Here is a 14,053-nt window from a genome sequence, read left to right as displayed (position 1 = left end):
AAGCTGAGTCGCTGGCATTGTGAAGTAACAACATTACCTGCTGCTCTGTTGTTCTGCACATGATTTAATTAGGTTCATTTAATAATAAAGTTATTTCTTCCTGTCAGTTCCAACATCCTCATGAGGTTTCACAAGGTAATTGGATCATGTTAATATTACATGAATTGATCACACTCGCTCTACATGATTCAAACTAGTAATTACCAGTAATCTTGACCCCCTCTGCCCTGGGGACCTGCCCGAGCCACGTCCTGATAACCCACCTCTGGTTGGAGTTCTCATCACCTGAAAACCTGATACGATGAAACAGCGCATGAACGGCCTAAAGATCAGTGAGAATGCTGCAGATGGTACCACTTAAAAACCGTAAAGACGGCTTAGGACTGCAACCGCTACAAACAGTATCATGTAGCACTCAGGGTCCATCTCACTGAACACATAAACACTGAACACATTGGATAAAGTAATACTGAATTCAGAAAAAAACTCATGAACATGAGCATGAACATGAGCATAAATGTCACTTTTCTTTCACCGATGCAGATTTATCCATATGTATATTTTTATATTTTCTTTACATTTCTCCCCTTTGCTACAGTACAGCTAATTCTATATCTATTTTTATTGTAATTGTTTTTCATTCTTTTTTAAATTTTACTTTTATGACAGGGATAGTGCATTTTTATTTTCCTTTCTATTGTAATTGGGCAATTTCAATCAATATAATCTTATGAATTGTTTTATCTCTGCAACTCTGATATAAAATGAGTCAGGACTCTGTGGGCTTTCAGTGTGAGATGTGTGTTTTTCACTCTGTTGGAATAACCTTACACAGCATTTTAGTAGTTAAAGAGAACACCTTCAAATATAGATTTTTATATAATTATATATCATATATATATTGTCCATTGCCCACCACTACAAATTCCTAAAGCCCTGTGTGTATACTTTCATACGAGCTTCATATTAAGCACCACTGTGGAGTGGGACATGACAAAGACGTTCCATACTGAACATGGACACAACAAAACTGGCACAAATTCCATTTATTGTCCTCTGGGCCAAAAAGTTTTAGAAGGGAGTCTGGTTTCTCTCAAGGTTTCTTACTTACATGGTCTCTAACTAGGAAAAAATCATACATTTTTAATTTCAGGTGTGGAATTTCTATATTTGTGTAAAGCTGATTTTTGTCCATGGTTAAGAGCGCTATACAAATAAAATGTAATTGATCTCAATTCATTAGAACATACAAATGTTCAATACAAATATTGTGTAAGAAATGAAATCAGGTTTAGACCGATATTTTTATATTAACTATGTAACATGTTTTATATCTGACTGACTTCACATTTTCTTTCTGGTGTTGATTATTGTATTGATTATTGATTATCATATACTGAGGAATGTTTTTAGATATAATTATTATAGTATATAATACTTTTAGGGTCATTATTTTCTTTTCTTTTGTACTGGAGATCACAGGGATCTGTATGCACACAAATGTGCAGTTTTAATTAGTCACCTAGTGAAATTAAAACTGCAGTTACTGTTACTGTGTAAATCACTGCAAAAGGTGTGTGTGTGTGTGTGTGTGTGTGTGTAAAAGAGAGAAAGAGAGAGAGAGAGAGAGAGAGAGAGAGAGAGAGAGAGAGAGAGAGAGAGAGAGAGAGAGAGAGAAAGTGGGTGTAGCACTCTGCATGGTAATGAAGAGGTGATGGTCCATAATACAAGGCATTTTGAGTGTATGCAAATAGTATCTCCCTAATTAGAATGCATGTGATAATAGACTGAAGTATAATTAATTTATAACTTAGCAAAGAATGTCTGTTATAAACTCTAATATGATTCTATTACAGTAATCAGTCCACAATGACATGAAGTAGGTCATCTAGGAGACATGCACCTTAGCTTTGTTGCATGTGCTTGCACACAAACACACACACTCGCACACCCTCACACACACTCGCACACACACACACTCGGACACACACACACACTCGCACACACACACACACACACACAACTCTTCTGCTGCTGCATGTGATGAATAAGGCTTTTCAAACAAACTATTGTACCATAAACATCTGTGACAAAGATCAGAAATACACACAAATAATTTGTGCATAACTGTGGATGTGGATTTGGATATCTGTGTGTAAGTGTGTGTGTGTGTGTGTGTGTGTGTGTGTGTGTGTGTGTGTGTGTGTGTGTGTGAGACAGACAGAAAGACAGAAAAACAAGTGGGAGAGAGAGGCAGAGAGAGTGTAATAGAGAGCAAGAGTATAAGAGAAAGAGAGAGTATGAGTAAAAGAGAGAGTGAGGAAGAGTAAGACAGTGTGTGCGAGAGAGAGAGAGAGAGAGAGAGAGAGAGAGAGAGAGAGAGAGAGAGAGACTTACGGTCTTGGCCAGTACGGAAAGACACCCAGGAGCTGCTAGCTTCCCCATAGTGGTTAGACACCAGCAGTCTGAACTGGTACTCTGTGTATGGCTCCAGATCCTCTACCAGGTGAGTAAATGCTGTTTCTGTCTCATTGTCCACCAGTCTGTAACACACACACACACACACACACACACACAAATCGCAGAATGTTTTATACAACAATAAAACACAAACCTAATCTGCCGACTTCCTGTCTGAAACTTAAACGTTTTCCTCTCGGTTCAAAAATAATTGGATCCACCTGCTGAGATCAAATTAAAACAAGCTCATCAATTTAAATATCCTCTATTTCCATGCTTGAGATATGAAATCATAAACAAGCACATTTTATTTGATTTCCTGCTAAAACAACTCTATACACATAGCTCATTTAATGCCTTAAACAGGACCTCAGTGTTTTCATGCTAGCTTTTGAGTGCCGCCAATTTTCAGCAAGCATTGCTATCAAATTTACTATAGGACTATAATATATATAGAAAAAAAATCACCTGAACAATGAAATACATTTGAACAGAATGGCAGGAAATGAAGCTGATATATAATACATGGACCTAGTCATTTATTTATTACAACAGAATGAGAATTTTCCCCATCTCTGATTAAATAGCAATTTGTTGTCAAGGAGCATGTAATGCATACATATCAGATGAAGCTGGCCATTTTAGATTTAGGCCCTGGGTCTCCTTGCTACATCTCTGCAGTGTGACGATACAATCAGGAACTACATGTACAGGATACACATGACAGCTTCTAATATTTTTCTAATAATAATCAATAGTCAAAGTACAAACGAACAAACAAAATGAGATAATAATACAAAACAAAATCATTTTGAACTACGGCAGATCCCTCCTTAATGCCAGTGACCTACATGTGCAGCTGGTGTAAAACTCTGTGTAAGGGTGTGTGTGACATAGCCGTGTGTTTAGTGTGTTTAGTTGCGCTGCTGGATGGAGACTCACTGCAGGATGTGTTGGGTGGCTGGGTTCTTCATGTGGAGCTGATAGCGCAGTGTCCCAGGAGCGTTGGGGCGCGAGGGACTGAGCCACACCACCTGCAAAGAGGTGGAGGTGGCAGCTGCCAGCCTCGGGGGCAAGAGGCCATCTGGAGCTGGGGGCATTGGGACCGAAAGAGAGAGAGAGATAGAGGAAGAGGGAGAAAGTAAAAAACAGATGAAGGCCAAGTCCATAGTGGCATATGCTCCGGAGCAGTACTGTCAGTGGTGATGTAATGTAGATGGATGTAACATTATAACACTGAATCAAGCATCAATTCTTACTCCAAACAAAAGGGAGGGATTTAACAAGGGTTAAACCACTTACTGTACTACCTTATAGCAGGATTTTTAGACAAATTTCACAATGTTACATTATGATTCATTTAAAATGACTTAATTGATAAAGACAGGACTCATATACAGTGAATTCTACATAAAGAACCCTTGACATTTCACATACAACGTTCTTTCAACCAAAATGTCTGCCAAAATGTCTGACTAATTTTATTAACTTGTGTTTGTCCTCCTTGCTACATCTCAACACTATACCAACCCTTAATGCTAATGCATAATGCAAGATGCTACAGTTATGCTTTTAAAGTACACTTTTCAGCATGATTTGTAAGCTGTTAAAACAAATTGCGGAAAGATTCGAAGACATCCATTATGAAGGAAAACAAGGCGATCCTGCTGCATGCAGCGCCACTTGGTAAGGACTTCAGGCGAGTCATCTGTTTTGAGTAGCAATCCGGTCGGCATGCGTTTCAATAATACACCACTCGAGGAATAGGAGTGAGGCTCTCTTCTTAAGTGAAGGCTCATTCTCAATCAACATCCCTCTCATGCAACCACAAGCACTCAATAACTGTTGATTACTTAAGTCATTTTGTGCATGCTCAAATAGAAGTGCCTCTGTGGAATACCAATTGCACTTGCAACGGGAAAAAAAGGGTCAAAGAGGGCATGAGTTACAAAGGCAAAATAAACTCCCAATGCTCCCGGTCCCCTGAGCATAGACCGATGAGTGGAATGAGATCAACTGATATTCTGAGCAAATGCGTGAGCAGAAATTGTACTAAAGCGTTGATTGATGAGCAAGTGACCTGCCAATGATGTCAGTAAACACAAGGCTTCTTTGAGCTTGCCATTCCCATCGTTCATGTGCGTTGACAGGAAGAACTGGAACAAACAGGCGAAGAAAGACAATAAAGTGACACAACCCAGTGTTTCCATATGCTGTTGTGTAAGAGTCAGGGCCAGTTTTACGGTGGGAGACCCTCATCACTCAATTCAGCATGGCTCAAAATCGCTTTTGCTGCCAACCTCCAATTTTCATAATGCACTAGTGCTTGTGTAAGGCTTGAAAAGCGCTGGGTGCTGGGATGCAAGCCCTAATTGGAGGGAACGGATGAGCTTTCCTGGATGGACCATGGTATTAAATGCCATTCTGCAGTTTTCCTCCATCTGCCATTGCTACTAGAGCCCGGTTAGGATTAAGTGGCCAAGTGTCCATAAACATAATGATGATGATGAGCATACGGACCGGCCTGAACTGCAATCCGCTGTTCCACTGCTAACAGAAACTCTCTACTTTGCCTATGATTATGTATTCACATATAAAGGATGTTTGCTTTATGACAAAAGATGTCTGGGTAATAGTGCTAGCTGGTGTGGTGCAACATCAGTCCAAGAAAGAAACCCAGAGAGAAAGACTGAAAAAGAGAGCGGAACATAAACAAAAGAAACAGACAAAAAATCAGAAGCAGATGAAACAGACAGACAGACAGACACAGAGAGAGAGAAAGAGAGAGAGAGAGAGAGAGAGAGAGAGAGAGAGAGAGAGAGAGAGCAAGAGCAACAGATATAATGAGAGCTTGGATTGAACAAAGACAACCAGTTGACAAAAGAGTTAATTCCTTACAGACTTATTTCATCAAACAGTCGGCATGGAGTTTCCCCTTTGTTTCGGCTCCCTCCTTTCTCAGGTATATCAAAAGTGTCACTAATCATTTTAAACTATGCACTTTTATGTTTCCTCTGGATCTTTTAGCTTTCTCTGCCTTCTGTTCTTTGATATAACAAGGACAGTTTGAGACAAGGCTTCAGTTCAGCTACAAGAAGCCTAAAGATCTGGCTGAGCAGAGTGGAGGGAAACGTGTGGTATTTAAAATTTATACTTCCTCGTGCCTTTGTTTTGAACTTGAACATTTTTTCTTGCAAAACTTCAACTTTGCTCTTTGCCTGCTGTTCATAAAGGCAGTGCCGTGAGCCAAGGCCTTGCTTTCCATGGTTCGACATGAACGCTAACGTGCCATTTCTGGGTCCAAGGAAATACTGTGTCAAGCAAGTATCAAGCTCTCGTTGCACTGTTTTGTATCATTTAGAAAAGCTGGTCCCTGAGAAACAGACTTGTTTTATCTCCACTGGGACAATCATTTAGAAATCATACCTCCTTCCATTCTAGGAAAAAAACTGTATGTTTTGTGGAACCCAGCAGGCTTTGAGGGACAGCATAATGACAAAGCATCATGGCTTGGTGGAGACAGATGAAGGTCCCCTCTTTGGTACTTATTCTGGTTTTACCAGGATTAAGAACAATTGCAGTGGTGGTTATGAGGCCTATTTTGTGCTTTGATCAGTAGCGATGTGTGTGTGGAGGGAGGCTGGATTATCGTACACACTGCCTGGCTGGAGGCCTCCTAGACATCTGGACTGGAGGGAAAAATGAGGCTGATCAAATTGATATGATAAAGATTCCTGCTGTGTGATATGCACACCACATGATACGCAACTTCTGGTTCTTTGGTGACCTGATGAGCAATGACTTGAGCATCAAGAGAAAAAAGGCAGGTCCAAACATTAAACACAACCCATCATTCTACCTTACCCATGTGTGTGTCTATTGCCATCCTGCCAAGCCAATTCCCTCAAAACATGTCTTCCTCCTTTATCACCCTGTGGCTAATTTACCCATGTATATATCCCAGTGCTTGGTGCACGCTTCCCGACACCCAGCCTGTGTGTAAATCAGAGTAATAAGTTCCCACACCATTAAAAAAGGAAGCATGAACCAAGCCCTATTTAACCAATGACTTGTTACCTTTTATTTGCCATAAGAAGGTCATAAAAAAGAACGTTCCAATGGCGTAAGAGTCATAATTAAAATCAACAACAATTTAACAGTGGGAAAGTGCGACTCTTAAGCACAGTAATAAACCTCCAATGGTTGATCTTGTCTTGCATGTCTTTATGTGTGTGTCTGCAGTTAGAGAGGACAGGGCTGGTCTTTTAGATCACCGGCAGCAGGCATTGTTCTCTGTCAGGCAGCATATGTGGACTGTCTCCCAGCTGGCCTGGTGGGGTGAGAGCCTACTCCAGCTTGATCAAACGCCTCACGCTGCCTCATGCCGAGAGCACAACTGGATCATGCCATGCCACACGCCATGTTACATATAAAAGCCTTTAGGTGCATTAATTTAGTGACAATGTCCATGACCAAACAGAATAGAAGCAACTTTAATCAGAATTCAGAAGTTAATTCAATGCTTCAATGTTGTTTTTTTTTACATTTCAGACAGTTTTGTTCTAATCACTGGTTTAGCTTTAGATGCAAGAGGATCATCTCAGTTGCTGTTGCATGAGTTACAATGCACAGAAAATGATAAGCAGACATGGATGTAGTGTACTAACCTGCTGGAGGGAGGGAGATGCTGGAGGAGGCGCTCTCCACACAGCCCTGACTGTTGCAAGCTCTCACTTTTACGCTGTAGTTAGAGAAGGGAAGCAGACCTCTTGCAGACACCCAGCGGCTTGCTGTGGCCGTTGTGAGCAGAGCTCGTGTCTCAAAGACTGGCTCTTCTGTTTCACTCAAGTTCTCTCCTTTAACACATGCCAAGAGCAGAACCTTATTAGTGTTGTCTCCAGCAATGCCATTAATACCTTTGTGCAATATTCTAAACAGGAAATGTAAACATTCATCTAACACAATAAAAGAACCATAAAAAAGCATATTACTGTACTAAGTAACCAGCAATTCACTACCACAGAAACTGTACAAAGGACCAAAGCTGTCTAACAGAATCATGTCATTTTATCTATGAGGATATATATTTAACAGACAGTTACAGACAAATGGTGCAACTTAATGGGAGCGGTAAAATGAACTCGGCTGTAATGAACGTTACAGAGGAGGCAGAAATAGCAGCTGGATGCAGTTCAGAATACATTAAACAGAGTGTGTGATATATATTGTGATTACTCTGCTTCGGTAAAATTTAATTTCTTTTCCTCGAGTTCATTCTTGTTTCTGTCTTTGATTTCAGAAGACCTTTATACGCTCAGTTCCACAACAGATGCATCAATTGCACCGTGTTACATGCAAATGATGTGAATATGATGGCAAAATAAAGCATCTCTCATGCATATGCTGTGTAAATGCGGGAATGTGGCTAGGTTCTTGTTTCCACATGACCAAACCTGAATTGCTCTTTTAAGGAGACAGACACAAACTACTTTTTCTTTCTTTTTGATTCTTCAATGAAAACATAAATCACTGGTGTATTGTGAGGATTGTTTTAGCGGAAAATTTCTTGCACCAATTTCCTACTTCTATTTCTGTTTTGTTATTTTTTTTCTTAGTGAGAACTTACACACAAATAATTCCAAGACATAAATTGCCATTGCCATCTGCTTCATTCCCAGTAAAACATTCAGGGAAGTGTTTGGCAACTAAAGAATATATCACAGTTAAAAAGTCTTTCCCCCCTCTAGCTCTACATACTGTAAATCACAGTGCTAGTCAATATTTAATAATGCTAGCTGTGGTCCACAGTCCCTTGCTCACCTCTGCCATATGTAATAGCTCCCACTCCGATATCTCTGACATAAAAAGCTGGCTTTACGGCAATACTAACATGTAGAGGGGGTCATTACTGATCGACGTTTCTCTTAATCTGTGATGGCCAGCAACCGGCCAATAAATTATACTTCCTGCTGGTGAAATGCCTGCTGCTTACAAGACATCGGATTAGATCCACCTTCATGGAAATATTCATGTATCCCTTTCACCAATGAAGAGAACTTTCTGTCCTGCGCACTTTTCACTTAATGCTTCTGCACCTCATAAACTTTTCAACTTCTCAGCACAGAACACTACTTCAAATCCTCTTCAAGCATGCATGCAACTTCCATAGGATTTGTTCACTGACCAATATATATATTTTATTTATTTCACTTGATGTTGCAAAAAGGGTGTGGACCATCAACCTGACCATCTAATCAATACATATGCGCCATACATGAACACAGATTTGTTATCTCAATACAGAGTCTCTACATTTTGGAATGTGGCTGCAAGGATTTGTGCTCATTCAGCCACAAGAGGGTTTTTGAGGTTGGCCACTGATGTCAAGTGAGGAGGGCTAGTGCTATTTCAATTCATCCCAAAGGTGCGTTCAGGGCTCAATTGTGTCTTTATGGAAGGTGGTTTGTTCACAGGGTCCTTTAGTTCCAGTGAAACTGAAAACATGATGCTAGACATCCTGTAAAATTGTGTGCTTCCAACTACATACAGGTGTAATAGTAAGGAGTCTACATTTATTTGGTTATATAGCTTACCTTTATTCCACAAGAAATGTTTGTAACTTGTGGTTTAAGACTGGAACCTTAAGCACTAGTTTCACAGGTTTCTGCTTAAAACCTGTGATATTGTAATATCAAAATCTACCTTCAGTAGTATAGACTCTCTCTCTCCTGTCAAACACAGTGACACTAGCCAATTATAAGTGTTTGTCAGCTCATGCATGCTATCGCTGGATTTGTGGCGCTTTGATCCAAGTGTGCTCTGCCACCCCCGATGTTGCATGAGTAGCAGTTTAAAATGATGCAGTCACCGGGGTTCATAGCCTTTTTGATAGGCTTTGTTCTCTCTGATAGATGTTGGTAGACGTTGTGTAATAGAGGAGACCTAACTGGAGGGTAGGAATTGGCTGAGAGTAAGTGGGAGAAAATAATTCCAGTCTTACAACATTAAAATTGTACTTGGAATCCTGAAAGACCTGGTACAGATGTGCTTGATGTGCCTTTTAAATCTACCAGAAATGTTTTGGACCATATCACACATTCTGGTGTGGATTATTTTCCTAGGACAATACAACACTTCCCACAGGACATTCCATTTACAATATTGCTTTTTAGCCACATGTTACATACATGTACGTTTCTAACACAATCTTCTTCTTCTTCTTCTTTCGGCTTTTCCCTTCAGGGGTCGCCACAGCGAATCATCTCTCTCCACCTATCCCTATCGTCTGCATCCTCAACACTTGCACCCACTAGCTTCAAATCCTCATTAAGTACATCCATATACCTCCTCTTTGGCCTTCCTCTTTGCCTCCTGCCTGGCAGCTCCATGTCCAACATTCTCCTACCAATATACTCACTCTCCCTCCTCTGAACATGTCCAAACCATCTTAATCTTGCCTCCCTAACATTGTCCCCCAAACGTCCAACATGGGCTGTCCCTCTGATGTACTCGTTCCTAATCCTGTCCAATCTTGTCACGTTTCTAACACAATAAAATGTTTAAATGTGATAGTAGTCTTAGATAATAAATCTACATTTAACAAAACAGCATGGCCAGTTCTTTGGGTTACAGAAACTTACAGTCTTACAGAATGTGGATTTGGGTTTGTTTACCCAATAGATTTGAAAACCCCTGAGTTTAGGGTACCTTCATATATATATATATATATATATATATATATATATATATATATATATATATATATATATATATATAAATAAATAAACATCCAGTTGTAAAAAGAAAATGAATGCCATTTTGATGTAGTGTGATGGAATGGTACACTTGAGGAGCTTAAATGATGCAGAATAAGTACCCCATCATAATTAAAAAATAGATCTTACCATCCATAAAATTTTGGTAGAAAAGAACGTTTGAAACAATTTTTTTTTTTTTTTTGTATTTTTTGCTCTGTATTTTATAAAGAGCACCTACAATAAGACCCTCATTGTGTGGGGAACACATTTAAACCTCAGACTAAACTCAAACTAAAGACTTGCCTAAAGGTGGTAATACTGCAAAATGCCTCTATCAGTGAGAAATGTTTTGGATTCACATGCTGAACTGCACCACTCCATTTGGTCTAAATGATGACTTAATTGTTTCAAGTGTTTAAAGGACTGATCATGATTTTCTCCATTTTACAGCTGAGTCGCTGACTTTTCCTTGAAGTTGTTCAGTATGAGCAACATATCCTGCTGTAGTCTGACTTCATATATTGCTTTAGTTTGTGCAGTTGTGTAGTCTGTGGTTTGGAGCATGTACGTTTGCTACAACCAATCACAACCATAATGTGCACTTTCTATTGATAAGCAGTTAATGTGAAGAAAAACAGACAAGTGCTTATGAATGGCTATTATTCAAAAAACATTTATCAAAGCTGACTGAATGCCTTGTAAGTAAAGTGATCCAAATATACATCTGGCAAGCTCAGCTTAATTAGATGCCAACACAGGAAAATCACTGTCAACTGCAATTTCAGGTTCATGTGCTGATGGCGAACGTATAGTTATTGTTAAATTGTTATATAGTTATATATATAATTTGCTGATTATTAACAAATGTGAAGAAAGTGCTATGTTGTGAGGTGATCATCAGGCACAAAAGCACATGCACAGACAGAGGCAAATGTTCTTAGGGCAACATCGCAGGATTACATACATGTGCACCTTGGTCATATGTACTCTTGATAAAGAAACCACAACAGTCTATTCTATTAATATGGCAGGTACAATGATACAAAGCAGTGTGGCTCAGGCTTTTCTTCAGAACAGAAAGAAACGGCATGTAGTTATGCAAATGTGAATCTAACTGGTCTTGTGAATTTAAGGGGTTGAATGCTGCTAATAACATACAGGTCACTATTTATGCAATTATGTAAAAATCAGACCGATAGAAGTTATGAATAATGTTGGTGGCTTGGAGGAACAGTGGCTCCAGGGTCCCCGGTTCAATCCTGTACATGTGTTGGGTTAACTGCTAAGTCGATTGGCTACATTAAATTGCTGTATTCTGTCTCATGCTCAGTGTTTTCATGATAGACTCCACATTTACTATGAACCAACCAAGATAAAATGCTTAATGAAGATGAATGAATATCCAAATAATGTAGCCTTGATTGTTGGGCTTCATGCAGGAGCTTTGTGCCTGTGTGTGTGTGTGTGTCCCTCCATACTATGAACATTTATCTCCAGGCGGTTCTAAAAAAGCTGAGAGCTTTGTGGAGGTGAGTAGTGGGGTTGATTCGTTCTGAGTGTGCCATCACACTCTCTTTAACAAACCTGTCCACTTTTATCCCGCCAAGGGCGAGGTGCATCTCCTTGCCTCCCAGCAGCCGGCCAGAGAGAAATGGCCAATGACAACAATTCATTTACGACCATTATGGTATGCGAGCGCCATGTTAGGGTTCACTGCCCTTTTTGCATACTGTGTGTAAACAATCATAGGGAAAATAACTGGAGTCAATATGGGAGATCAGAGGCGAGAGAGGTTGGGGGGGTCATATTCACTCAGAGCCGTGCTGAACCGTTGAGGAGAGAGAGCAGAGATTTACCTGATGGCTGGTAGAAGGTTCCGGTAAAAAAAACAGAGTAACTAAGGTTGCCGTTGGGTTTGGCTGGAGCTTCCCACTTTACCCAAAGCGATTTTGAGCTCTCTGGGAGGATTTCCAGGGGCATGGTGCCAACTGGGGGCATTTCAGAGGTCCAAACCTCTGTCTGAAAAAGAGATAAAAGGAAAGAAAAGAAAAATATTTCCTGCTAGAACATATCTTTCGTTAAAAATCTTTACGAAGGTCAAGCTTTCAAAACAGGCCAATTTCAACTATTTAAATACAGGATATTAAAATATCCTACCAGAAAATGATTCTCGTACACATTTCTTTTAGCACATTTCTCTACTTGACAAAGCACCCAGACCCCATTTACTCCGATCCACCCCTCCACCCCCTGTAAGTTTTTGCTGCATTGGCAAAAACAGCCATTTGCCTAAATATTGCACCCATATTGGAAAAATGCCCAAATCTGGCCCATCAATGCATTAACCAGCCCAGAGTGGCATTTACACCAAATGTCAAGCGCGAGCAGAAGGTGCTTTATTGAACCGAGCAAATCGATCACCTTTATGATGTCGAGCTGCCATCTGACACGTTTGGGTATTTAGCATAATGTAAATGGGACAGGCCCTCACCGAAGGACCGAGAGCGCAGCCCTGAGCTGTGCACGCCTGAACACGGAAGCTGTGCAAGCTCCAGGGAGACAGCCCGACTGTCCCGAAGCTCGTAAATGAGGAGTTCTGCTTCAGTATGCCGTCCATCCAGATGCCATAGCTGCTGATCACACCTGCTCCAGACAGGAGAAAAAGAAATAAAGAAACGGTGTCAATTTGCTAAATTTACATGAGCATGTCTTTTACTAAATGTGCTCTATGTATGTATGTAGATGCTCAACAAAGAAATGTATGGGTGTGTTTTAATATAGTAACTGGTCATAACACACATCATGCAGACATACTGAAATTGGATGAATAAGAAACAGAAGTTTGAAAATGCTTTCTGCAAATTTGAGGAAAAAATGCACGTTAATTATAGTCCTGTTCACAGATGGGTGTATATCTGAATGCTTCTCAGCTTTCCTGGTGTAAACAGGCCATTTTGTTTAAAGCTCTGTGTTAAAGGCAGCCATTAGGGAGAGAGGGCAGTAAAACATGGAAACAGAGCCTTTTAATGCCGCTGCTCTATTTACAGCTACCCATAGACATTTGCTGCCCACAACAAAGTATGGATAAAGGTGCTCAGGGTCACTGAGAACAGGACAGATGTACTAATATGAACAGGAAATGACAAGATATTTTTGTCATCACAGAATAAGAGCTACATGTTCTTGCTCTCCAACACACCTCTGGAAATAGAAGCTCCTTTTCTTATATGCAGTTATTTGCTGTGTCACAAAAGCAGATGTTCATAAAAGTGCTGATTTGTAAATGTTTGTTAAATTATTAACACAGCTTTGTGTTGGTTGGGTCTAGTAAACCTATTTTGAAATTCACACATTATTATCATAACCTCATTAAAATGTCAAACTCTAACAATCTTGATATAAAAATAACTATTGAATTCTAGTATTTCCTTCAACAATCTCTTGAGGTTTCATCATTTAGATTTTTTTCTGTATCGTTTACATCTTCATTTTAAGTCTATTTTAATAGGAATCCTATTCAAATAGGAATGTTTCAGGGAGCTACACTGAGATAAAGAGCAAACTGCTTAGATCAGTCTGAGATATTAAACAAATCAAGTAACACAATATTCTTCTGACATATTCGAAAGAATCTGTAATGACTGTAATATTAATATGCTGTCAAGTTTTACTTATCAAAAGTTCTGATAAAGCCTATTTTTTAATAATAAAATATTAATAAAACTACTAATAAATAAAATATAATAAAAAAAATGCTAATAAAATTTATGAAATACTAATAAAGAGCCAGTAATAAATAAATTACTATTAAAAAGGTGGTGTAAAGCTGGACTACA

The 14,053-nt window shown here is 39.5% G+C and overlaps 1 protein-coding gene across 1 annotated transcript in view; it reads right to left on the bottom strand.

The window, feature by feature from the left end:
• ush2a (Usher syndrome 2A (autosomal recessive, mild)) overlaps positions 1 to 14,053 on the bottom strand; it is a 213,705-nt gene that overhangs the window by 87,270 nt on the left and 112,382 nt on the right. The window contains exons 36-40 of the mRNA XM_060880326.1: positions 12,709 to 12,860; positions 12,074 to 12,236; positions 7,128 to 7,313; positions 3,403 to 3,550; positions 2,398 to 2,543 (exon numbers count right to left, since the gene is read on the bottom strand). Coding sequence (XP_060736309.1) covers positions 2,398 to 2,543; positions 3,403 to 3,550; positions 7,128 to 7,313; positions 12,074 to 12,236; positions 12,709 to 12,860 — 795 coding nt within the window. The remainder of the gene's footprint in view (positions 1 to 2,397; positions 2,544 to 3,402; positions 3,551 to 7,127; positions 7,314 to 12,073; positions 12,237 to 12,708; positions 12,861 to 14,053) is intronic.

The sequence above is a fragment of the Tachysurus vachellii genome, chromosome 10 (genome assembly GCF_030014155.1).
Source record: "Tachysurus vachellii isolate PV-2020 chromosome 10, HZAU_Pvac_v1, whole genome shotgun sequence".
Lineage (NCBI taxonomy): Eukaryota > Metazoa > Chordata > Actinopteri > Siluriformes > Bagridae > Tachysurus > Tachysurus vachellii.
Note: the sequence above shows the minus strand (reverse complement) of the source record. Positions and strands in the feature narration are given on the sequence as shown.